The 26,219-nt window shown below is 44.8% G+C and overlaps 2 protein-coding genes across 6 annotated transcripts in view; one reads left to right on the plus strand and one right to left on the minus strand.

Annotated features, from left to right (window-relative positions):
• Positions 1 to 692: 692 nt before the first annotated feature.
• On the minus strand, positions 693 to 8,850 carry becn1 (beclin 1, autophagy related). Of its 2 annotated transcripts, none has more exons than XM_072667463.1 (12): positions 8,822 to 8,850; positions 7,531 to 7,661; positions 7,265 to 7,329; positions 6,932 to 6,990; positions 6,712 to 6,802; positions 5,883 to 6,019; positions 5,552 to 5,746; positions 4,921 to 5,067; positions 3,172 to 3,321; positions 2,925 to 2,985; positions 2,667 to 2,809; positions 693 to 1,811 (listed from the first exon to the last, which is right to left on the minus strand). In XM_072667463.1, exons 2-12 carry the CDS (start codon positions 7,655 to 7,657, stop codon positions 1,643 to 1,645), a joined length of 1,344 nt encoding a protein of 447 aa, XP_072523564.1. In that variant the 5' UTR covers positions 7,658 to 7,661; positions 8,822 to 8,850; the 3' UTR covers positions 693 to 1,642. The 2 variants fall into 2 exon arrangements, with proteins under 2 accessions (XP_072523564.1, XP_072523565.1); XM_072667464.1 differs by lacking the exon at positions 8,822 to 8,850 and adding an exon at positions 8,710 to 8,784.
• Positions 8,851 to 9,085: 235 nt separating this feature from the next.
• Positions 9,086 to 26,219, plus strand: part of LOC140543908 (uncharacterized) — a 47,650-nt gene continuing 30,516 nt past the window's right edge. For 3 of the 4 annotated variants that reach the window (XM_072667219.1, XM_072667221.1, XM_072667222.1), the window contains exons 1-11: positions 9,086 to 9,214; positions 11,186 to 11,273; positions 11,856 to 11,909; positions 12,484 to 12,564; positions 12,856 to 12,944; positions 13,101 to 13,137; positions 13,240 to 13,340; positions 13,935 to 16,952; positions 17,053 to 17,132; positions 20,909 to 21,053; positions 22,020 to 22,071. In XM_072667219.1, coding sequence (XP_072523320.1) covers positions 11,200 to 11,273; positions 11,856 to 11,909; positions 12,484 to 12,564; positions 12,856 to 12,944; positions 13,101 to 13,137; positions 13,240 to 13,340; positions 13,935 to 16,952; positions 17,053 to 17,132; positions 20,909 to 21,053; positions 22,020 to 22,071 — 3,731 coding nt within the window. In that variant the 5' untranslated portion in view covers positions 9,086 to 9,214; positions 11,186 to 11,199. The remainder of the gene's footprint in view (positions 9,215 to 11,185; positions 11,274 to 11,855; positions 11,910 to 12,483; positions 12,565 to 12,855; positions 12,945 to 13,100; positions 13,138 to 13,239; positions 13,341 to 13,934; positions 16,953 to 17,052; positions 17,133 to 20,908; positions 21,054 to 22,019; positions 22,072 to 26,219) is intronic. The other variant, XM_072667220.1, reaches the window with a different exon arrangement.

Genomic DNA, 26,219 nt, shown 5'->3' on the forward strand with positions numbered 1-26,219 from the left:
TCGGCCCTCAACAAACAGAGCCTTGCTGGTTACGCCGTGAACGGAGGTGGTCGAAGTGCACTAGTGGGGAAAGGCCCTGCAGATGTGGAGATCTGTGCATCTGTTGCCAGAACAAGCTGAAAAATCAGGTTTTTATAAGCAATGTTTGGTAATTCAGTCATGCTCTGATAACGGGTGGGGGGGGGGGGGGGGAAACAGGACCAATGTAGTTGCGAGTTTAGCGACATGCTAAGTTCAAGTAAGAGGGAAAGCCAGTAAACCTGGATAAGCCAGTCTACTAAATATGCCTGAAAACAGAGGGAAACACTCCTAAGACCATTCACTCGACTCTGTGCTCTTAGATATGAGGCAAGCTGCGGAGTTCCCACTCCTAAATGCTCAAAGTTTGTGGTGGCGTTCATGTGTGCTCATCTTTTAAAAATACTATGTTTCCGACGCAACTCGAAGAAATCGAGTCTGTTGAACTAACACCTGCCTGTGGTCAGCCTGTGACCACCAACCTTCCTAAATAATGGCAATTCCTAAAGTATTCTCATCTGCTTTCATCATTTCTGCCTACTTTTGTAGAGAACGGAATACTGTACACTGTCAGAAACCCTATAAAAACATTGGCAAGATCATTTTATCTGATGCTAATGATTCATCAATTTTACAATTTTAGAAGCAGCCATACAGCAAAAATATGCCTCGTGTTAACATGGTAATGTTTCCATTTGCACTTTATTAGAGCGTTCAACCTTAGAAAAGTACATTTGAAACAGAAGCTGTGCTTTATAGTGTCCCAGTTCCTTTCGCTCTAGCCACAAGCAAACTAGCTAGCCACAATACAGCGGTATGATAAAATGACACGCTGCGATACAGTTCTGTATAGTCTGATACCTTGTCTGATACTCTAGTACATGCAATCAGAATGTGTATAGGTTTTTTTTTGTCCATTGCTGGATCTTCCTACTTTTATCACAGTATTTAAAAAAAAAAAAAAAAAAAAGTTAGTGGAGGAACAAACAGGTGTCCACAAACTTTTGACAGTGCAGTGTATTTCTATCGGCAGATCATTTTGCCTGTTCTGACCATACTTCTCGAAATGTAATCTCTTGAAAATCTTTTTTTCTCCATTGCAGAGCTGGTCTAATAATTAAGGGTTAGGCCGTCAGGCTAATGCACAAAGGCTTTGTGGGAGCTTTCCAGCGTTAACCATTATTCACCGTTACAGAACTGCAATCTGTTGAAGAATCAGTCCTTCAGGACACATCATTCTCATTCTCGGCAGCTGATCAGACTCCAGTGTCCATGCAGTGTCTCTGTAGACATTCAGTGGACAGGGCACAATGATAATGGGGGTCCACCAAGAGTCTTCAAGGAACAGTTCCTCGATACGTTAATTAGACCAGCAGCTACAAATGATATTTATCTGTGGACTGATAATGCAGTTACTGTATAGTACAGTTAAGTACATAACGGCTAGCTGTTATGAGTAATAATGTTTTGTGTGTGTGTGTGTGTGTATGAACATTATTTCTAGTAACTGGAGAACCATCCATGTGCTTGCCGCATCACTCCAAAGCTTGGCAGAGCTTAAAAGAACGTGAAACTCTTCCCAGACTCCTCGCAAGCATCTAGAAGCTCACGGCCTGGTGCTGCTCTAACGGTTGTAAAACTGGGAGGAGACCCAAGCCAAGCCCCATTTGAGGTTGGTAAGCATGAACTTGAGGGCTTTGGTCCACTGCTCCTCAGAATTAAACTGAGTCTTTATGGAGTAGGATCCGCCGCTGCCACCCGTGTCTTCTATCTTCCCCTTGTCCACGTCCATTCTGCTCCGGGAAGACAAACGCAGCATTAGAACACTTGCACAGTCAGGGAACACAGGAGGTATATAGCCATGCTGCCACCACTACTGCCCATGCTTTATTTGATGATGATGATGATGATGATATTTGGTGAATGTTTGGTTACAGCCTATACTTGGTAGGCCAACTTTCTTGACCACCACCCAAGTATATTCCATTCATCCCATTTCAACAAATTCCAAACAGACGTGATTTTCTAAGCTCCCTTGCATCCCTTCCACCTTGCATGTTTAAGGTGGTAGTAACTTCTGACTTCTGCAGATAGCGTTGCACAAGGATGATCAGGCTAGGAATACCCGTGGGATGTGTGACAGGACTCATAGTTTGAGAAGAGTGCAGTGTACAGTGCGGTGAACGTTTTGTCAGATGTGTGGAAAATGGGTCACAAAGCAGGTAAGAATAATGATTTAATTTTTGCCAGTGATTGCATTTGGGCATATCAAAGGCCATAGTGTGAAGGAAGTGGCTGAATCTGCAGGAGTATGGAGGCGTACAGTCATACGGGTCTACCAGCAGTGGCAGAAATTCCAGTCTTCAGGAGATTGTGTGAATTGTGGCTGAAGTTACTACCCCCTTAAACATGCAAGGTGCAAAATCTTTTGTCTAATTTCTTTCCCGGGGAGCTAATTACTATAACCCTCATTAATATAAAGCATCACTCTGGTCCGCAGCGGTCTGTTTGGCAAGAAGGAATCAGGTCACCACCACGTTCTCGCGTATGATGTGTCAATGACATTATAAAAACACTGGATGATAAACCTGAGAAGGCAGGTTTTGTTCAGAATTGTACATTTCTGGACGCAGCCACGAGTCTCTCACCTGTATGGTAGGCAGAAGCCGGTGTCCCCCTTCTCGACCTCCTCTTTAAACTGCTGTACGCAATCCAAAAAGGCCACCATTGCATGGTCGAATTTATTATCCCAGAAGAAGCGCAGGCCGCCTGAGCAATACAGTGGTAACTCCTAAGAAGCCGAGAGAACGACAGACGGCGACACAGCGGAATTAATAGAAATACTGAACAATTTACCAGCACTGGCCTCATTGGTTTGTATGTATTATATATTGGGATGTACCCACCTTGGATTTGTCTGTAAGGGACTCCAAGTATGAGTGGTTTCCATATGGAACTAGTCGATATCTGCCAAAAGAGCACATTTTTACATTTGTGGATTTATTTACAGTTTTCTTTATAATTCAACTAATATTCTCAACCATTTGGCATGTTTACATTAGGCCATATTATTTTGTAAAATGTGTAAAAGAAGCTCTTAGAAAGGTAACTACACTGAATTACGTTTGAACTGTTAAGCATGCTGGACGCTACCTCTGGAACCGCAGACCCATCTTGTTAGCCAGGGCATGCAGGAGGAGCACAGTCTGGCCCCAGGCTGCATTAATCTCATTCCATTCCACAGGCACGCTAGGTAAGCGGCCAAGACGGAAGTTATTAATTGTTCCAAACTGCCCACTGTGCCTACGGGGGGGAAAAAACAGGTCCACAGAGAAACAGAACAGTAAATGTGACATTGTTAAACACTGAGGGTAGTCGTATATGATTTTTATCTAAATATTAAAAGGCGTGAGAAAAAAAAAAAAAAAGCTCAGTGTTAGGAGCAAGTATCCGCCCTCTTATCCATATTTATCCACAGTAGAGCTTCGATTAGGCCCTGAAAAAATACAGCCAGAGAACATTCTGTCCTAACCAGACCAAACTCTGTCCACTCCAGACTGTAACTAGACTCGATTCTGACCGAGCCAGACTGTAGCCCGACCAAATTCCATTTCAGCCAGACTGTAGCCCGACCAAAATCCATCCACACCACACTGTAGCCTGACCAAAATCCCAGAGATAGACTGTAGCCCGACCAAATTCCATCCACTCCACACTGTAGCCCGACCAAAATCCCAGAGATGGACTGTAGCCCCAGCAAAATCCCAGAGATGGACTGTAGCCCCAGCAAAATCCCAGAGATGGACTGTAGCCCCAGCAAAATCCATCCACTCCACACTGTAGCCCCAGCAAAATCCCAGAGATGGACTGTAGCCCCAGCAAAATCCCAGAGATGGACTGTAGCCCCAGCAAAATCCCAGAGATAGACTGTAGCCCCAGCAAAATCCCAGAGATAGACTGTAGCCCCAGCAAAATCCATCCACTCCACACTGTAGCCCGACCAAAATCCCAGAGATGGACTGTAGCCCCAGCAAAATCCCAGAGATAGACTGTAGCCCGACCAAATTCCATCCACTCCACACTGTAGCCCGACCAAAATCCCAGAGATGGACTGTAGCCCCAGCAAAATCCCAGAGATAGACTGTAGCCCAACCAAATTCCGTCCGAGGCAGACTGTAGCCCCAGATAAATCCCCCTGAGATAGGCTGTAGCCCAACCAAATTCCATCCACTCCAGACTGTAGCCCGACCCAATTCCACCCGAGCCAGACTCTAGCCCCACCAAAATCCCCCTGAGAAAATTACATGGGGAAAGTCTGAAGTTACTGAAATTTGAGACAACTCCAAGTCATGTGACTCCAAGTCATTTAAACCAAATTTAAACTTGTTTGCCAACATGATGGGAGGAAAGCGCCCGGCTCCCCAGCTCCCCAGCTCCACTACACCAGCGAAACAGATGCCTGTGCCAGCCAATATCACTTGAAGAGTAATGAGGGGAGGGAGCACGGCCAATTGTGCTCTCCCGGATTCCAGCCACCGATGGCAAAGCAACTTGGATACCAAATTTCTAATGATGCAGGATTCATGCCTACAGTCGTTATCAGATTATTGAGAAGAAAATTAAGATTCATTTAATCAATGCTTTCCTCTGAATATGGATAAAGATTTACACTATGCCTTTAATCGTGCTGGCCTCATGGACTGACTGTGGTGGACCTTGAAAAGAAGCAAGTCTGAACTTGACAGAGCATTCTGTCCCCCTCAGATCTCCATCTTGGTCAGGTAGTTTTGTTCAATGGGTGTTTTGCTGTTGCAAAGTTACTGGCAGTGAACCTCTGTACATGACCTCACTACATACTGTTAGCTGAAAGAAACCAGCCAAGAGAGAAAGCAGAACCCTTACCAGATATGAAAGGTGGCGTTGAAGACATTGGTCTTTTTGAGTCTGTCCAGCTGGGTCTGACAATACCGCATCTGATTGTCCACGCTCTTTAGCTCATCATCCAGCTCCAGCTGCTGCCTCTTGAACTCACAGTACTCTTTCTGATACCTGTTTGAACGGAGGAAGAGAGGGACATGTTCCTTAACTGTCTTACCCATAACCCAACGATGCTAGTGCAGATCTGTTCGTCTAGGTAATGACTGCAGCTTGATAGCTTCGCTAAATACCTAGCTATGCCAAAAGTCATGGGAAAGGAACTAGTATTATCTAGGACCCTCTCTAGCCCAGCAAAGTGCAGCAACTCAACATGGCACTGATTCCATAAGTGGACAGGTGGCATTTGGGGGGAGGCTGAGCCATGCCGTCTGGACAGCCACCCACAGACGTTTAGTTCAGCATATCCTGTGGAGCCCCACAGGGTTCTATTTTGTGATGATAGTAATGCAGTAATGACTAACATGTGGGCTTAAACAGAGGGTCTGACAGGTAAAATGCTATAGCTTTATCTTGGGCCTAGAGTGTCTGAAACAATAGTGCTGATTCTTCTCTAAACTTTTTGCCTCATTGTTTTTCTGTTTTGCCCATCACGTACTGCAACTCCTCCGTGTCCAGCTGCTGGGTGTGTGCACGTGCTTCAGATAGGTCCTTGGCCACGGCCTCACGATGCTCCTCGATGGCCTCCAGCTTCTGGATCAGTGCATCCTCCTCCTGCCTGAGCTGCTGCAGCTCGTTGAGCAGCGAGCCCTCATCCTCCTCCTGTAGCTGAGACAGCAGCTCCAAACAGTTCCTGTCAATCACACCACATAGGCCCCATCAGTCATACTGAGCCTCTAGGAGCATGAAAGTGCACCCATGTCTTTTGGGTAGTAATTCACTTCCAATTCACATCGAATTTGGAATGTCTTGGAAGGGTCTTGTCTTACTTGTAGTTTTGGCACTCGTTTTCAGTGATGTTGAGCTGTGTGTCCAGGTGGTCCAGCAGCGTGTCAGTACACTCTTCACACAGTGGGTGGTCTACATCGGTCTGACCAGACATGATGTCAAATAGGTCACTCGTAACCTAGAGGAGATACGGGGAGATGAGGGTTTAACATCAGATAAAGTTTGGGTCAGCCACAAGGAGAAGGTCATTTGTCATGTGACCACTCAATATAGTATTTATATAGTACACATTACGGAGTATCCTGTAGCATCCCTCAGCCCGCTTGGCGTACAGACAGAATTCTCGATTGTATATAATTTCAATGTTTTAATCTATAACAGTTCTTTTTACTGCAATACCCAAGATGCACTGCACAAACATAGAATACAAGCAGTGGAAATACCTGCAGTACCACATACATAAAATCCTGACCACCAGCTGATCTACTAAACTAGAGGCTAATAAATCTGTGGCTAAGTTGCATTTGGGGTATAGCACTTCTCTCAGTTGAGCAAAGTAGCGAATCCTAAAGTTAAAGTTATATTACGCATATAGATCAGCATGCTAGTTAGCTTCCCAGCCATTGTGTCAGCTATATGACTTTCTTTTAACCAATTCAGCAAAAAAGAAAACTGGTTGTACTGTTTTAACAGTTTCCTCCCATGTTAGCGAGGCCAATCCCTTGAACTCCACCGGCAGTTGGCTGTGGCATCACCAAGGATCTCGCAACGACTGGGTCAGTGCTTGGACAGTTGTGCCACTCGGTAGTCCAAAAATCTCCTCCTGTGAGCCCATACCCTCTGATATTTCTCGTGTTCTGTGTTATGTACCTTCAGTCTTCGACTCAGGTTCTCCATGGTGCCCCCATCGGACGCCTCTCCAATTAGAGTGAAGCTATTTGCACTTTCTGTAGACATCATCCTACGGTGGAGCACGCAGAAAGGAGAATAAGCTGTGCATTAAACTCCAAAATAACAGATGAATTATACAGGCCAGTGCTGGATAAATGGAAGGAAGGAAAAAAAGGAAGCAAAGTTAGAGTCTCCATACCTTGCAGGTGGGATGTATTTCCTAGAAACGCCATCTGGCTTGCTCTCTACGAAAGTCTCCTGCAAAACAAATTCACATGTAAGCTTCCAAATCTGGATATGTTTGTTATATCCTCTCTGTTGTGGAAAAACACTGTATCTCCACTTGTGCTGTCGTTCACTTTGCCCTAATTCGAATCTGCCATTCTGTAATTCGAATCACTTTCTTCTCCTAAAAAAGTTACCGCACTGGAGAAACTCTGGAGAGACAATGTCGTTTTTTCAGCAGAAGCTTGTATTTTTAAAACTGAAGTTCATACAAATTCAGGTGGGTCTCTGAACACTGCACACTCACCTCAGGGGGGCCCTCAGCGTCACCGCTTTCGCTCTGCTTACTGGGCGTTACAGTGACCAGTGGAGCTAAAACAAAAGTTTTATAGAAGCCGCATTAATCCCAAACAGCGACGACACACCTAATTAAAGGAAGAGTTCAACAACTCCAGGGTTCACCACCAAGGATCGCCCAATAACTGGGTCAGTGCTTAGACTGTTGTGCCACTCGGGAGTACAAACATGATTTATTTCACGTGGGCCAACTGACTGCAAACAAATGTAACTTACCGATGAGCTCCTGGATGGTCCCCCGGTCCAGGACGTTGAAGGAGGTGTCGAGTTTCAGTGGCTGACTGCAGCGCTGACACACGAAGCTCACCTGCATCGTGGTGCTCGAAGACTTCGAGCCCTCCATGGCGCTGCGGCAGTACAGAAACAACCACTGTGGGTTACTGTCAACAAATACACCAGGGTTTCCCTCTACCTGCTCTAACACAGCTTAAGCTTAAGTTAAATTGACAGGTTCCCAAATGGATGCCTAAAAGTGGCCACTCCTGGGTTGGTCAATCCAATGAGTGCTGTCAAATAATTAATAATCCTTGAACTTTCAGCAACTGAATTGTGTTGATTTTCAGAAGTTCTGTGCTTTTCTTCAAAAACCCATTAAGGGTTAAGCTTATGGTTAGGTTCCTAAGGTGTAATAAGACACGATAAATGGCTGTTACCTACTTACTGGTCACCCGAGTAGGTCAGTGTTGTTCTCAGACCAGAGAGCATCTTTCTATGACGATATGAGTTTTTGTGTGTGAGAGTGATGAAGTGTAACTCTGCATAAGAGCATCAGTCAAATGCAGTTAATGTAAATTCACCACTGGCAACAAACAGTAAGTGGTGTAAATAATGAATATTATATGGGACCTCAATTGAAACATGAAAACAAATGCTCCCCATCCTATAAGTCTGGCCTTTTTGCTGCCTATTAACATACAAAATACTCATCAAGCAGCCTGAAAAGCTCATCCTAATAAATAAAGAAGCATCCAGCTGTTAAACAACCTCATCATTTGCTTGAAATTGGTGTGAGACTGAAGTTGGCTTTTCTATTTTCCGTTCCACCTTAAATCCTGCCGGACGTCTAAGCAAGCTTGCACGAGCACCGCAATGCAACTGCTACCAGCTGCTGCACTATTTAAGGTGGAACGGAAAATCCGACTTAGTAATGTTAGCTAGCCAGTGTACGTTACTAAGGGTTTACCCAAGCAAAAAAAGAGCCACCTTTACCAGACAGCTTTCCGTGTTTTTCAGCAACACTGAAACAGCTAAAAGTATTAAAATCCTTTAATAAACAGGCGCCTGTGTCGCTAAACCTGCACACCCGCATCACCACGATCCACTAGGCTAGCGTTCAGGGAGAGCTACTTTACGCTGTAAGAAGCGACTATTACAGCCTAAACAGAGTGACCTCACCTTAGCTACAAAGCCACGGCCCATACTTCGTGGATTTAGAGCAAAACGTCTAAAAACAAGAGATTAAACCGATACAAATTTCGCTATAAACAGAGTTTATCTCGCGGCTTACCCGGTAGCTTCCTGTTGTTTTGTTATTCTGCTGGTGACGCTCCGGTGACGTACGCACACTCGCACTTTTCCTGTTTTTTTATTTATTTACATTTTATTTAAAGCGTATTTAATTATTTATATATTCATATGTTACTGACAAAAACGTCAATGCGTATTAAATAAACACTTTCATAAAAAAAAAAAAAAAATCCGAAAATATAAAAGTGCCGCGTGACCTCAAAAAGTGTCACGTGACAAAAAGAGTCGCGGGAAAGGCTGAAGTGTTTATTTTCCTTCAGACGCTGGAGAAGTTGCGCAAAGTCGACGTTTCACTTCTTTATAGTAAAAAAAACACATTTATGAAAGATTAATATTCATAATTACCCGTCGTTGGGATTGTAGGACACGCTGGGTACGTTTCTGGTTTGTTTTGTAATACTTAGCTATAAAGCCCTGTTGACTTTCACACGGCGCTGCCGCATTAACCGTGCTGTACTGTAGCCGATTAGCTGCGGCACGGATTTGCGAGCTAGCTAATAGCTAACGTTACTGTAAATACAGGAGAAGCAGTATTTCCTCAAAACGCAGCGATTATTAACTATTTACAGTGCCCTGTTGTCTCACAGGCTGGAAAAGGATGATGGTTCTGAGGAGTGTTTTGGGTCCAGTACTCCAGTAACTCCAATCTAGCTAGATCTGGCAAGCCCAGATTTCTGCCCCATGTCCCAGTAAGCTGTGCCTGCTAGTCCTGAGCATGTACATTATTTTAATTTCGTACAATTTTAGAGTAGGGGCACGATGTCAAGGTTTGGGTAACCCTCAGAGATATAGATTTGAGCTCTCAGATAGCAGCAAGGTCTCAGACCTTAGTTAATAACCTTGTCAGGACTATGGCTCGTTAGGGGCTCCCAACAAGGCAGTAATTGACCTATTGATCTATATGATCATTTTTACCGTCAGTGCCTGTACTTGTGCCTGTACTGTACTAATGCTTCTACAGGCATTGGATGCCACCCTTGGCAGTAACAGTAGGATGTTGAGGTGGTGTGCAGTGTCCACACAAGTCATGTCCTGATGCATCCTCGATAACCTGGGCGGCCAATGCATGCTTACTTTAGGGGCAGTGGTGGCTCAGCGGTTAGAGCTCCGGGCTGTCGATAACAGGGTTGTGGGTTCGATTCCCGGGCTCGGCAAGCTGCCACTGTTGGGCCCTTGAGCAAGGCCCTTTACCCTCTCTGCTCCCCGGGCGCTGGAGTTGGCTGCCCACCGCTCTGGGTGTGTGTGTGTACTCACTGCCCCTAACACATGTGAGTGTGTGTTCACTACCAGATGGGTTAAATGCGGAGGACACATCTCGCTGTACAGTGTACAGTGACAAATACATGCACCTTTACCTTTACCTATCAGGAACACATCCCGGTGTTCGGACTGTACTTGGCTAGACATGAAGTTCTGAATGGAGCAGATCTTGGGCTACAACTGATGATGTTTCACAAGAACGCAGACTGAGAATCAGCCAGTGTCGGGCCAGGTTTCACCTTTGACTCATTAGTCCTCAGAATATCATTCCAATAGATGGGATGTCAACTTATAAGTCACCCTCATGTGGCTTGTATGTGGCTCAGTTGACCTTAATCGAGGCAAGTGAGGCCTGCAGTTCTTGTAGATGTTTGTCTACAGAGTTATTCTGTGACCTCTTGGATGTGTCTTCAGTGTGCTCTTGGTGAAATTTTAGTAGGCCGGCCACTGCTGGAACGGTTCAACTTCTGCTGTGGAGTCCCAGAGCCTTAGCAGTGGCTTTGTGACCCTTTCCAAAATCTGTGTTCAAATGTCTCTAGTCACTGACCTTTAAGTGATGTTTAGATCCAGCAGGTCTGCCAGTAACCAAGCCTGGGATCTTGGTTGATATCGATCTTTATCTTCAATGAATGCAGCGGTCGTTTGAAAGCTGCATTGTGTGTTCACTCGTGATGTCCTTGTGTTGTATTAAAATTAGCTGGAGGATCCGAAACATTTAAATGTGAAACATTATGCAAAAATAGAAGCAACCGGAAAGAGGGCAAAAACAGTAAAAGTAGAATTCCTGTCATTTAGACTCTTTCAGAGAAGATCGATTAGGTAATTGCATACTGTACTTTGACTTGAAATGTAGAAAATGTAGAAATGTGTGTGTGTGTGTGTTGTTTTTTTTATTGTTTACATAGTGTATAGATAGATTTTTTACACAAATAAAGACTTGGTCCAGTGTTTGTTAGCAGTGTTAGCCTAGTGTTTCTTGAAGCACATGTCAGATACTAAACATGTCTTCGCTGACCAGATAAATCAAGACCTAAGGGATAAATCATGTTCGTTTGATTTTTCACCAAGCTTTTCCTTTAAACAGTTATTTCTGCAGAAATGACCGCACCCAAGGCTGAGGAGATCAAGAGGGGAATAGCTGTGATTTGGGAGAATCTGCAGTGTCCAATATGGTGAGTATCTGTTGTTGCACATGGAAGCTCTGAAGCTGAAAGACAAAGGCTTCTGTAAATCTGACTTAAACTGAAAGTAGTACAGTCTCAAATGATGTGATAAGATGTTTTGTTAGTTTTACACCAGTGGTCTTCAAAAATCCTGCTCCTGGAAATCTACCCAGCCCTGCCTGATTCAATGCAATACGGCCCTCGGAGGTCCTTGGTTGTCTGAACAGGGCGTGTTCGGCAACATTCAGACTGCCAGCCCAAACTCGATATTTGGCATATCTAGATTGTATCCAGGCAGAGAGGCCGAGAAATGCAGCCTACTTATGTTGTACCACAGCAACCCCATGCAGATAGGTTTGTGATATCTGGACACGCAAGTCCGATCTGATCACTTGCAAATAACGGTGCGGAAGGACGGTCATCTCGCCACATCAAAATCTGATTTGCTGATTTGCAGTCTAAACATAGCCTTAGATTTAGGTTGGAGTGGAAACCTGCAGAAAGTTAGCTCTGCAGGTTGAGGGTTGAGGACCACTGTTTAACGCAGCTGTTGCCATGAGTAAATCTTCATTTTGTCTCCAAATTCTGTAGCTTGGACTTAATGAACGCACCAGTATCAACTAGGTGTGACCACCAGTTTTGCAGGTAAGTCGCCTTTTGCTACTTAAAGTAATTTTGTAAGTAACTAGTAACTGCACTATCTGTCCAGATGTTTGTGGACACCCCTTCTAATGCTAGTCTAGTCCCTGTAGAGAAGTACTTCTAATAGATTTGGACTCTATGGAGCAGATTAAAAAAAAAAAAAAAATGTGAATCTGTTGGCACCATGCATAATGACAGGTGTTGGCTATAGAGGGTTATAAAACCCCCAGCATTGAGCTGTGGAGCAGTGGAACTAGCTGTGTTCTTTGGAATGATAGCTGGTGCTCCATCCAGTACTTTTGGGATGTGTTTTGGAGCTGGGGTTGGATGAGGTAAAGTCATCTTGCTACATCCTTACCTCACTTACATGCTCGTCTCTGAATGCAATCAAATTGTTTACAGCATTGGTCCAATATCTAGTGGAAGTCAATCCAATAAAGACAGGATAAAAAAAATGTAATACCCTTGATTTCAGAAGAAACAATGAATGAGCAGGTGTCCCAATACTTTTGTCCATGTATTGTAGTTCATATACAGCCTTTATAGTAACGTATTATTAAAAAAAAACTCATTTTAGATTCTGCATGATGAAACTGCTGGAAAGGAGTAAAAGAAAAGAAACAAGCTGCCCTGTGTGCAAGATGAAGGTCACCAAAAGGTAATTCCTCATGAGTAACAATTTATTTCTGTAGTTGTTTCATCATTGCCTTCTTTTATATAAGTACCGTCATATATTGGTGTCAGATAATTACAATAAAGCCTTCCCTGGACAGTAAAGACTCCCAACAAAAGCAAGATACACTTTTTATTATTATTATTATTTTTAAATACCCTTACATTTGGAAGACATAGTAAATGTGCAGGTGTCCAAATACTTTGTAGTTTGTATAAACTGTAGTTTCCATACAGTGTTAATAATAATGTATTAAACAAAAAATTGTTTAAACAGGAGCCTACAAGAAAGTCCAGGGTTCCAGAGACTGGTGGAAGGACTGCAGAAATTAGTCCAGTCATATGAATTTGACACCAGCACAAGCTGTAAGTATATTTTATATATATATATTTACATTAATACGATGTAATATGGTTCATTTGACACAGTTTGCCTATACACGTTTCAGTGTGGAGAACAATGATGGTTTTCCCATCATTCTCGCAGCCTTCTCACTGTGCTCTTTCTGTGTGTTATCCTAGATTTTACAGGAATGCCTCAGAGGAGGAAAGAAACAAGGTGAGTGTCCCATGTCTTACCAACTGAATTCAGTTCTGTTAAAGATAAGGGTTCATTTAAGGCTTCGTATTGCTGTGTTCATCCCAGTGTTCTTGTGGTTAGTGTCGAAACAGAGTCCAGGGATCAGCAGCACAGTGAGGAAAATGCCTACTCAGAGAATGATGTGATGGACAAGTCAGCATCTCATTCCTCCTCAGCAGCAGGTGAGAGGGTCAATACATAAAGTGAACAGTTCTGCGCGGTGATTTCAAGTGCATTTCAGCTAGACAGCGTAACAGCTCACAAGAAAACAAAACTCAACCTTTTGTTAAATAGTTTAATTTGTTTAAAATAGTAAAATTGAGTTTGTCTCATATCTCAAACGCTGACACTGAAAACTTGAGATTGAGGGCCTGAACGATAGCAGTATTGTTCATTTTTGCTCAATCACAGAAAAAAATGCAAAGATGTAACACAAGTAGAAAGGCGAGAGGGACGTTTCCACTTAGCTGGAACTTCAGCAAGTTCAGCAAGGTCCAAAGTGTGTGTTGAGCGGCCGTGAGCGCAACACAGCATAAACGCACATACTACGAATTTTAATATTTTTTACATTGATTTCGTTATTACTGCATACTGATGACGTGTAATTTACTTCTGCGATATGAGATATGAGTACGTATCTGTTATTGTTTATGTAATATTTATAGTTTGAACTGTATGCTGTATATATATATTTATATATGTTGAAATTTATTCGACCAATAAAGTGGTCAAAGTTTTGTGTTGCAGCTCATTCACTGTTTTCAACTCCATTGTAGCAAAGGATGCTTTCGCAAAACTCATGGGCCTTCCAGATTCCTGTCCAGTCAGTTCAGAGCAGGATTGCTTCGACAGCGGTCTTGGTGATTTGCTCCAAGATCCTGGAAACAAACCAGGTGAACTTGAAGATGTTCCTTCAGGAACAGAAGACAGACTCAGTAATTCACTGCCATGTAATGACGGCAGTCCTGAAGGGGAGGCAGACGGGCACCAGAAACAGCCGATCAGAAGATCGAAAAGGGTTGGCTTGGAGCCAGACCGAATTGTTGACAAAAGAAAAAAGAAGAGCGTGGAGAAAGTGGCTGAGTGGTTGCTGAAGATTTCTCCCTCTTCAGACACACAAGGCAGAGACCACAGCGGAGCTCTTCCCGATTCCGACGACGGCGATTCTGAGAGGGACAGTGTATGTTCGTCTTCCCCTACAGAGCTTAACGTGAAAGCTGGTGACACGGACGATGGTGGTCCACCAAAGGAGAAGGAGGTGCCTAGCCGGGGGCTAGAGGAAAAGGTTTTTGGGGCCGTCTATAAACGGGATCGCAGAAGTGTTAAGGCCAAAGTCAACAGGGATGTCTCTCCTGAAAGAGAGATTGTGACCGAGCCTGATGCCTTTAATTTGGTGGAGGAGGAAGAGGAGGAGGTGATCAAAAGGAATGTCTCTAAGAGGAAGAGAAGCCGTGTGTTGACTCCAGCAGATTTCATCAAGAAGTCGTCTTCTGATGATGGAGAAATGGAAGTTGTTTGCGATCGGAAAGAGGTTGAGGATTCCGAGGAATCTCACGTACGTGCCGTTGTGGAGGAAAACGAGCTAGATGTCAATGTTGAATTGAATACTGACGGGCAAATAAAACGTTTAGAGGAGCGTGACGGGTTCGATACGGTAGCGGAGGAGGTAGATGAAACTCTCGATGATGCGGTTGAAAATATGGAAGAAAGTCCAGTGTTTGAGGTACCATTGAAGAGACCACAGAGGAGATTAAAGTCGAAGATGCAGGACATTTGGCAAGATGTGAACCTAGACTTGAAGGAGAAAGAAAACATTCGTGACAACAGAACAACTAGGAAGAGACGGATCCTGAAGAACGACAGTGAGAGGACTAGAGCCAGTCATTTGGAAGAGTGCAGGAAGTCCCTGACCCTTGTCGACGCTGCCCGTAATGAGGATGTTGATTTAATGGAGCAGTTGAAAATGAATCATAAGGTAGTTGAAGCAGAAATCAATATCGAGAGTTACCCAAGTACCGCAGAACCACGGTCTCCTGAGGCTAGAAGAACAAGAAGAAGCTTAAGGCTGCAGGCCTTCACTGCCGAAATTCAGGGTATGCAGAAACGGAGGCGATCCTCAAAGGGTGCCCGGAAAGCTGCTAATGCTAATGAAAAGAATCCATTAGATGATCAATCACCATCTAACGGTATGGACCAACCCCAAGTGGATAACACCGATGCAAATGGCGTCGATACTGCTGAGGCGGACCCTGGTCAGGGTAATGCAGTTACCCACCAGCTTCACAGTGGACAGACTGAAGAGTTTGTAAGGAAAAATGGATGTGTTTGCAACAGCGACTTGGGAAATATTGAGGCAGTGCAGACTAACGATGAAGCAGCTCCTGTTACATGCTTATCTGAAGGACGAGTCCTAGAACGAAGTTCAGTTGTAACTGTTATTCCAGACACCGTGGATAAAGACTCCGTGGCTGTCGGCTCAGCAAGCCCATTACAGGCTGTCGCACTAGACTCCTCCTTACCAGAGAAACGTCAGGAGTCTCCGTCTGCAGGAGTTGTCGCCCCATCAGTTGTGCAGACGTTGACGGATGGTCCTTGTGAGAGTGGATGCGAGGAAGAGGAAGATGAGCACAATGAGAGTGAACTAGATACGGAGGTACTGATGAAGTCCTTCAAGGCGGTCAAGAGAAAATCCTTCCACTTGGGCAGTCCCAAGCCTTCACCTGCTAAAGGCCAGCAGGGAGCTCTGAACAAGACCAGGGAGGAAGGGGAGCAGCAACAGCAGGAGTCACAGATACCAACTGTCTGTAAAGACACTGAATCTACGTCCGATTTGGGAAAGGTTTGCCATAGTGGCTTGCTTCAATCTCCAAACCCTTGCAAGCTTCCAGTATATGAGAAGCAATCTCAAAGGTCTCTGTCCACTGTTGCTAGTGTAAGTCTACTCCAGGCCAACCCAGAAAGTCAGAAGGAAGCTTTTCTGAAAAACTCTGGCAACAGCACAAGCACAGGCCTGAGTCCCAACAAGGTGGCAAGGTCTTCTCAGGATTCTAAGCTTCCTACAAATTCGGACTCTGCGAATTCTTGCCAGCTATTATTTTCCAGTGCTCCTCAAGAGGAGCCACAAATCTGCAGCAGCTCAGTCCATAGACCTGAGCTGTCTCCAAAGTCAGGTACATGTCAACCAAGGACTGCTGAGATGTCAATAGACAATACAGCGTTACAACGTTCCTTAGACTCCAACAAAAGCCCCAACATCCCAGTAGCAGAAACCCCAACCTTCAAAGTTCATAGTAATAATTTAGAGTCCTCCATCACCCCAGATGGCCTTCTTCCAGAAGCTGCTGCGCCTCATGCACATAAGTTCACAGAACCCACAGCCAGTCAAAGCTTCCATGAGCTTCCGTCTCAGCCATGTGTGCCTAAAAGAAGGAGGGCACAGAGGCTTGAGTCTTCAGACTCTGAGATCAGCATTGAGGACGATTCCCTTCCTTCACTGGCTCACATATTCAAGTCCCACCGTTCACCTTCACCATCTGGGCAAGAACCACTGCGAAAGTCTGAGTGGTCAAACCAAGAACATGGTCAGCCTCTCAGTGAACCAGCAGCAGAAGCACATTCGAGTCAGCTGAGCCAGTGCGTTGGCCCTTCTCAAAGTCAGGAGTGTCTTGAGAATGCAGATGCCACTGCAGATGGAATGGACTTGCAAGGCAGGAGTCTTCCTCAGCCTCCCTGCGGAGATGACTGGGTTACTTCAAGCCAAGGGTCTGTGGATCTCTTTGGGACACCAGAAGAAAGTAAGTAGTGCTGTATAGGCCGTGAGAAGTAATCGGTTGAATACTGTGGCATGGCCTTGGAAGCTTTGTCCTGCTGTTCATTTCATTTGGTTGTTTTCAGGTGAAGCGGTTGGGATTTGTGGAAATGCCGCTATTTCCAGAGATTCCTCTCAGTACTCGAGTGAGATTATCAACACACAGGTGAGGGCACATGTTTGTATTGTTAAGCCTTAATGAACCCTTGAATGGAAAGTAACCATAATACTTAACCCATTGAACCCTAGCTTAATTACTCAGCAATCCATAAAAGCAGTTTAGGAATTATTGTGAATTATTTTGTAGCTGTTTGGTTTAGCATTCCCACAAGGTTCTATTTTAGGGCATATGAAACTTATGAGCCAATGAAAGAAGGAAATTGTCTTTAGTGCTGATCTCAGAATCCAAAGATTCAAGCCTCTGAGCCCTCCTTCAAAGCACACATGACTGAGATGAAGTGTGGAGTCCCACAAGGTTCAATTTTAGGGAACATGAAACTAATGTTGTAGAACTGAAGTGTGGGCTTACATACAGGGTCTAATGGGGTTGACTTCACTGTCCCAATGCCTTTGGAAGACACTGGACATAAGATAGTTATTTATGGAGTCATGCTTTAAGAATGTCTTGGGTCTCACTGTTACTGTAATCTCCACCAGATGGCAGTAAATGCATATTAGGTGGTGTAAGTAAAAAGATGTTCTGCACTACAGTTTAGTGTGGTCCTTCTGTGCAGTACTTGCTCTGTAAAAGCAGCATTTAATGGTAAGCTGAAGCTAATGCTACACAGCAGCATGATGCTCCAGAACTATTGACACTCAAAGTAGGGCATTTGTATCGGACCTGAAATTTATCATCATTGCTTCGTTTGTCAACGAGTTTAATATGTGGGGCCGCTTTGGTTGAGGGGACATCTCAGGACTTAGGACTTTGTTGTCAAATGTCTCAGATCTTCTGATGGGGTTCGGGTTGTCTTCAAAATATTATTTAGTTGTCGTGTATTTGAGTTACAGTCACCTTTACGCTCTGAATGTCCTGGACACTTTTGGTCGGAACTACGTTGGGTTGAGAATTACATGACTTATCCTATTTGACCTGGTGCATGTTCAAGTTGAGTGTGGAGTCTGTTGTGTGAGTCGAGTCCCAAGTCTCTGGAGTGCAGGTTTGAGTTGAATCTCGGGTCTCTCAGGGTGCAGGTCTGAATTGGATCTCGGGTCTCTCAGGGTGCAAGTCTGAATTGGATCTCTGGTCTCTCTGGGGTGCAGGTCTGAATTGGATCTCGGGTCTCTCTGGGGTGCAGGTCTGAGTTGAATCTCGGGTCTCTCTGGGGTGCAGGTCTGAATTGAATCTCGGGTCTCTCTGGGGTGCAGGTCTGAATTGGATCTCTGGTCTCTCTGGGGTGCAGGTCTGAATTGGATCTCGGGTCTCTCTGGGGCGCAGGTCTGAATTGAATCTCGGGTCTCTCTGGGGTGCAGGTCTGAATTGAATCTCGCATCTCTCTGGGGTGCAGGTCTGAATTGGATCTCGGGTCTCTCTAGGGTGCAGGTCTGAATTGGATCTCGGGTCTCTCTGGGGCGCAGGTCTGAATTGGATCTCGGGTCTCTCTGGGGTGCAGGTCTGAATTGGATCTCGGGTCTCTCTGGGGTGCAGGTCTGAATTGGATCTCGGGTCTCTCAGGGTGCAGGTCTGAATTGGATCTCGGGTCTCTCAGGGTGCAGGTCTGAATTGGATCTCGGGTCTCTCTGGGGCGCAGGTCTGAATTGGGTCTCGGGTCTCTCTGGGACGCAGGTCTGAATTGGATCTCGGGTCTCTCTGTGGTGCAGGTCTGAATTGAATCTCGGGTCTCTCTAGGGTGCAGGTCTGAATTGGATCTCGGGTCTCTCTGGGGTGCAGGTCGGAATTGAATCTCGGGTCTCTCTGGGGTGCAGGTCGGAATGGATCTCTGGTCTCTCTGGGGTGCAGGTCTGAATTGGATCTCCGGTCTCTCTGGGGTGCAGGTCTGAATTGGATCTCCGGTCTCTCTGGGGCGCAGGTCTGAATTGGATCTCGGGTCTCTCTGGGGTGCAGGTCTGAGTTGGATCTCTGGTCTCTCTGGGGTGCAGGTCTGAATTGGATCTCGGGTCTCTCTGGGGCGCAGGTCTGAATTGGATCTCGGGTCTCTCTAGGGTGCAGGTCTGAATTGGATCTCGGGTCTCTCTGGGGTGCAGGTCTGAGTTGGATCTCGGGTCTCTCTGGGGTGCAGGTCTGAATTGAAGTTAGAGTCTCTGAGTACGAATCTAAGATGAGTCTTGGGTCTCTGGTGTTCAGGTCTTGGTCTGGGATGCAGGTCTGAATGAAATCTCAAGTCTTTGTGGACGTGCAAGCCTAAAACTGGGCTTGGAATATGGCTTTTCAGAGCTTCTGGCTTCTTCTCACCTGAGTTTTTCACTTACGTCGCTTGTTCTTGCCTGCTTGACGCCCTCTCTCTCATTTTCTCTCTCTGTCATCTCTCTTCCTTTTAAAGGTGCCCACGCTTGTGTGCCTGTCCCAAATCAGCATCAGCTGGCTCTTGTTAGGGGCAGTGCAGGCAGCGGGCGAGTGGTTGATCTGCTCACCACCCTTTAGACAGTAGAAAAAAAAAGTACTGACTACAGCACGCTATACTTAGAAGAGCAGAGCATAATGTCCACCCTTGTGTGTGGTGATGAATTGTCAACGGCAGGTAGTTGGCAGTAACCAGCTCCTCTTGTGAAGTTGACCGGAATTGTGGGGAAGAGTTTAGGGTAATAAAGGTGAAGGGAAGCCAGGAGTTACTCTCTCTAATCACTGTTGTCCTAGACAGTGCTCCGGAAATGCTCATGGGTGCAGTTTTGGCCTTTGTTGGAACATGTCCTATTAGTGTAACCAGAGAGCTCCTTGATTTCTCGGGGTGGTGCGAGAGCTGTAAGGGCTCTGCTCAGTCTGCTAATCTCCCTGTTTACAGGCTTCACTGAAGATTTCAAAACTGATGCTTCTGTAGGTCTCGATATGCCTACAGTAAACAAGGTGTGTGGGGGGGGGGATGCGGGATGGAACAAGGCGGGACAGGACGGGAAGGGACGTGACAGGAGAGCGAGGGGGTGAAGCTGAGCAGGAGAGTAAATGGGCTGCAGTTTTTAGAGAACAGAAGGTTGGAGTTTTCATTTCTGCCACTGATGAGAAAGCGCTACTGAATGGGAATGTTTTATTGAAGCCCCTTGAGGTGCAATACACTCAAAATTAACACTCCCTCGCACTCGCGCGCACACACACACTCTCTCTCTCTCGCTTGCTTGCTCGCTGTCTCATGCTATCTATCTCTCTTGGGCACTCGCACGCTGTCTTACGCTCTTCATGACTTTACATTCTCATGCTTTCGCCTTTTCATTCCCCCTGTCTCTCGCTTTCTCTTGCACACTCGCATGCTCTCTTGTGACTCTCACTCACTTTCTCATGCATTCACTTTTTTTTATTGCCTTGTTTATTCATTCATACTCTCTCTCCCATTCACTTGCTCTCACTCTTGCTCGCTCTCTCTCTCTCGCTCTCTCTCACACACACACACACTCTCACTATTTCCTCTACCTCTTTCTGTTCCTCTCTCGTTCTCTTAATATTAACTTTTTTTGCTCTCACTGTCTCTCGCGCCTTCCCTCTCGTTTTCTGTCTCTGGCACTGTAACTTTCTCTTGTGTATTCTCGCTGTCTCCGGTGCGTTCTCATGTCTGCTCGCTCACACACTCTTCCTCTGTCTTTTTCTTTCTTTTTCAATTCTCTCTCTTTCTCTCTCTCTCTTTTGTCTCATGCTCTTTGTCTTTTTATCTCTTGTGCTTTCTTACTCTTTTTTTTTTTTTTCTGCTTTGATCCCCCACACACACACACACTCACACACTCTTTTCTCCTCTTTCTCTCACACCCTCTCTCTTGCCCTTTCACTCACTCCCACAGCAGAAAGAGGAGATGCATCAGGAGCTGCGTAGGCTGGAGAGGATGATGGCTCTGGTGTCTGAGGCTCTCCAGAAGAAGGAGTTGGACTCAGAGGCCAAAACCCAGACAGAGGGTCCCAACCCCACTCACTCAGATCAACAGTCAGGTACCCACCCACGCACGTAACACTGGGTTCCACAAGGCCAGGGCTGGAAAGTGTGGTATGAAGTCCCAGTATTATATATAATATAGTTTCTTTTTACCCCAAATGTAGTGTCAGCCATCACTTTTGGAACTGTCCTTGGGCCATGATGCTCACAGCGCACAGTATAAAACTCTGTCCAGGCTGATTGGGATATTGCAGTTTGGTGATGTCAGTATTTATGACCATTTAAAAACATGAGAATGGGGACAGTATTCCTCCCTTCCCAACTCCCCGCTAAAATCAGTGGCCCTCCATCACTAGGAAGGTGTCCTCTGACACATCTTTTCAAACTGCCACTTTTGCAACATTGCTAGGTAGACAGCACACTCGGAGGCGAGCATGGCTCTGCAGCCTCTCTGATTTAACACCTAACCAGCATTTGTGCTCTCTCTGACTCCAGCTGCCGAGGGCAAGTAGCATGAGCCTGGATTCAAAGCAGCGATCCTCGGATCATAGTGGCACACTAGTGACCAGTCTGAGCCCTGCATAATGTGTATAATTAATGCCTTACGTGACATTACACATCCTGCGATGTGCTTAAGCGCTATATATTGTGCAGCCCTACACGTCACCAAAACTGTATTCCTGGGAGATCCCTACTATTTTATATAGTATGTTTTTTTCACAGCGCAGAACAGCACAGCATATACGTCAGGGATGTGTTCTGTCTAAATATCCCGTTACATCCTGAGCTGATGCTGAAGAGCTCTGCGCTCAGCAGAGTTAGCCCTGCTTTAATGCTTCTGGATAAAGTCACTAAGGCAATTGGGGAAATAAGGTGTATTGAATCGAGTGCTTTCATTTAGGGAGAATGCTAAACTCTGCACTTCACGACAGGAAATCGACACGTCTTGTAATTTGAAGTTCCTGATCAACTGCTAGGCTGACCACACTGAACTGCCTTCGGCTTCGACTTTTGTTTTCCAGCTCCTGACCTCGATGCGGCTGCCCAGAGTGGTCTTGGAAAGTCAGCAGACAGGTAAATTAAATTACATCAAATTTAAAAACAGAGTTCAGTGTAAACACAGGAAGGGTGTTTAGCCTTAGAAACCTTAGAGGTTTGCTTGTTTGGGTTTTATGCTGGAGGTTAGATTAAGATTAATGTAGTTATTCATATAAAAGTATATAGTATTGTAGGTACTCTTGCCCAGCCAAAAGGGGTGTGGCTACACAGGTGATTCAAAAAAAAGACTGTCCCAGCAAAGAATCGTCCTCTCTGAGTCTGCCGTCATCAAGATTAGATATCTTAACAAACGGGTGACAAAGAATCCCAGAAAGCCCTCTCCATTGTCCTAACAAAGGACAGCCAGCTATTGATCAGCCTAGCTTAAATTATTTTGAGGAACTTTAGAATTTCAGCCAGAAAATTTTGTCTGATCAGCGTTTTCTACGTTGAGTCAAGCTTGCAACGACCTGAACGAAAGTTGATGTGACTGTAAACAACATTTCCTGGACCAGAAGCCAGAAGAACGAGCTTTCCCAGAGTCTTTTTATATACATCAAAATGTAGCCACTGCAAACCTTGGAACACTAAGTCAAAGTTAGTGTTGTTGTCAAGACCGCTGGAGCGGTACTTGTCAAGAACAGTCTTTTTAAGACTATGCTGAGACCAGAACTGGATGAATAAGGCTGAGACACGGCCAAAACCAGATTAAGATGTTTTTCATCATATAAACAAGAAAATGCAAAAAAAAAACATTTGTTATTTATTGTACATTCACTATTTTCTACGTCATATTCATCATATATTCTGTAAACTATAACGTTCAATAATATACATGTAGCAATAAAGCTACATGATTTTGCGTCACCACACAAAGCCATGCCAGCATCCATCCCATCCATTTTAATTCCTGCCAAGCTTCCATGTCCTCCCTCTGCCTCTGTCGAGTCCATTCACTACAACACCCATAATCCTCAACTCTCTGATAGCACAGTCACAAGTCATCAGTCTACAAATCAGAGACTGCTTTCCAGATCTTCGTTACCGGACTACAAACTGCACACACTTGTTTGCGCTCTAATCTGGACGTTCGTAACCTGTTTATTGACCACTCGTCGAGAATTAATGTCTACTCTGGCCGTTGCATACCAAGTGGGTCTCCATTTTTTTTCTTTTATATTACTCCTTGTTCTGTTAGCCTGGTTGTGTTAGCTAGCTCATTCAGGTTTTATGACTCTTGCCTGGTTTTCGGTTTTACTATTTATTTATTTTGCTGACCGCTTGCACTACCTTTCATGCTCCACTCTTTTATATAAAAAAAACCCTGCCCCAACAGTGCTCCAGTCGGCATTCTGACATTACTTCGGTAAATGAAAGTCATATCAAAACCAAAGAAAGCCATAGTAAATTAGTAAATACGTGGCACCGAAATACAGTGAGTTGAATTCAGTGTCTAATTAATTACCTTAGACAGACACATTGGGCTTTGCTGGTCTTGACAACAACAAAAGTCCACTTCACTATGAGGTCGAGAAGCAGATAAGGTGGAGACTGGACTGGACACCTCCTAGGTACCCTTTGAAAGTTTTGAGAGAGGCCAGTTGTGCTCTCTCGGGCTCCGGCTGCTGATGGCAGGCAGCATGACCTGGGGTTTGAACCAGCGATCCTCAGGTCAGCCCACAAAAGGAACGCTGTTTAATGAAAAGAGCACCTTGCCAACTGTGAAGCAGGGGTGGATCGGTCAACAATTCCAAGTTCACCTTCCCCTGAGCCTGAGACGAGACTTTAGACCAAGGTTTAGGTTTAGACCAAGATGAGACTGAGATGGCTTGTTTATCAAGACTGGACTCGTCTAAGAACCCTTATCAGATTCAGGGAAGTTCAGGGAAACTCTGGCAGTCAGGATGAGACCTAGAAGACCAAGACAGAACTACCCATATGCTGATCAGGGGAATAAAAACCCTTACATGTCTTGCAAGAAACCAAGGAATTTCTTCAGGACTAATCGAGCACTTTGCCAGCTGTGAAGCATGGGGGTGGATCTGTGTTGCTTTGGGGTTGTGCTGCAGCCAGTGGTACTGAACATATTATACAGAGGGAGGAAAGAATAGATTCCATGGAATACCAGTAAATACGGGTTGCAAGCAAAGAAAATATATATATATTTTTTTTTGGTTTCCTAAAAGTCTTTTGCTTAGTGTTAGATTCGTAGCTTAAAACCTTAAAAAGCAAGCGTCAGATGCCAAACATGTCTTGAATGGTCGGCTACTTGTAGTCCTGGTCGGGGGAAAAAAAAAAAAAAAAAGATGGTGCTACAAATGGTGTCTGTCAGCAGCAGGTCCACCTACCCTTTCACTTTCTAATTAATGCTGAAGCGAAGAAAGTGTGTGTGTGTGTAGGGCTGTTAGTGAGTGATAAATCTCCGTAGACAGGTGGATAATCTTCCACGAGAAGCCTGCATGTGCTTATGCTTTAAAGAAGAAAGTCATTATTGGGTGCAACTTATTTGTCATTGAGAGTTCTTAGAGGGGAAAATCTGTCGCCTCTGTAATTTATCTCGCTCCCTCCAGCGCTCAACGCAACCCAACATGACACGCACACACAATGCTCAGAATGCCCCAGAGCTGTATCCCCTGGGATGCAGAGATACATGGGGTTGCTCAACTCCGAGGGAAGGGAAAGTGCTTCTTCCACATTATGTAAGGGATTGCTTTGTCTTATCCGCAGTCTTTATGAAGCCGCTATGCTTTTATAGCTCTGTGGTGTAATCGTACATTCAGCTCAGAATGTAGTTTAGATGTCTTGACTTCACCGGTCACTGAATGCTTTTCCTCTTTTCTTTTTACACTGCAGTCTTGTCAAGATCTCCATGAATACGTGATGAGTAATTATGGCAGTTCTTTAGTTCTGTAGAGTTGCAGCACTTTAATATCTTTTATTATTCCATTCCATTTTTTTTTATGCTGCTACTCCTCCTAGTAGTAGTTTAGACAGAGATGAGACCGAGACTGGACTCGTCCAGGTTCCCATTAGAGAGCTCTAAAATAGGCCAAGTGTGCTCTCTCAGGCTCCGGCTGCTGATGGCAGGCATTATGACCTGGGATTTAAACCAGCAATCCTCAGGTCAGCCCACAGAAGGAACACCATTTAAAGTCCTGAGTGCAATAGTATTCGTACAGGAATATGGGATATATATATATATGGCCAAAACACTCCCATAGAAATGCATTAAAATGTGTCTGTAAACTTTTAACACTCGACAGATCTCAGTTTTTGAGCTACAGCCACCAAGTTACTTCTTTTTTTTAAAGCATCTAGGCTTCTTCTTGGAGATTATGCACCTGTCTACATCCCTATTAGTCAAATGTATTGGATGAGCTTTTGGTCAGAAGTTAGCAACAGCTTAGCAACCAACAGGTATACCACAGCAACCCCTTCGCAAAACCTCAGCCACCAACGCTTATGCCATAGCAGTGCCTTAGCAACCGCTTATCAACACTTTAGCACTTTAACGACACTTATACAAAGGCAATACCACAGCAACACCTTAACAACCACCTAACAACAGCTTAGCCACCAATAGCTATCAGCTATCAGTTATCAATAGCTAACAGCTTATCAGTCTACAGCTATACCACGGCAACACCTTAGCAAAACCTTAGAAAACACTTTAGCAACACTGATACCAGAGCAATACCTTAGCAACTAAAGAGCAACATCTTGGCAGACCCCCCCTACTAATGGCTTCGCAACCATCTAGCAACACTTCACACCTTTGCCAGAGCAACACCATAGCAACCTCCTAGCAATGCGTAGGCAATCAACAGCTATACCATAGCAACATCTTAGCAACCATCTAGAAAAACCTTAGCTACCTACTCCTATGCCATTGCAATGCCTTAGAAATATCTTAGAAATCAACACCTACTCCATAGCCACACCTTAGCAACCACATAGCAACACTACTACTGAGCTGAAAAGAGGCACTGGCTGGCTGCGCACACGTCAGAGAAGGAGGCGTGTGTCTGTCTTCACCCTCCCAGTGTCTGGAGCATTGCATGTGATGGGGTAAATAAGTACAGGCTGGGTAATTGGTGATCCAAATGGGTAATAAATATATTAAAAAAGGGGAAAAAAGGAAACTGCAAAGCTTGTGTGGTGCCCCTCACCCCATGTCAGCAGTG

This window comes from Salminus brasiliensis, chromosome 22 (genome assembly GCF_030463535.1).
Source record: "Salminus brasiliensis chromosome 22, fSalBra1.hap2, whole genome shotgun sequence".
In the NCBI taxonomy this organism is placed as follows: domain Eukaryota; kingdom Metazoa; phylum Chordata; class Actinopteri; order Characiformes; family Bryconidae; genus Salminus; species Salminus brasiliensis.

Bases quoted from the DNA above. Each gene is read 5' to 3' on its own strand.
- becn1 (XM_072667463.1), bottom strand. From the start codon at position 7,657: ATGGAGGGCTCGAAGTCTTCGAGCACCACGATGCAGGTGAGCTTCGTG. The intron at 7,330-7,530 runs GTAAGTTACATT...CTTTTGTTTTAG, and splicing joins GACCATCCAGGAGCTCATCG to CTCCACTGGTCACTGTAACG. The intron at 5,068-5,551 runs GTACGTGATGGG...CCGTTCAAACAG, and splicing joins CTGGACACGGAGGAGTTGCA to GTATCAGAAAGAGTACTGTG.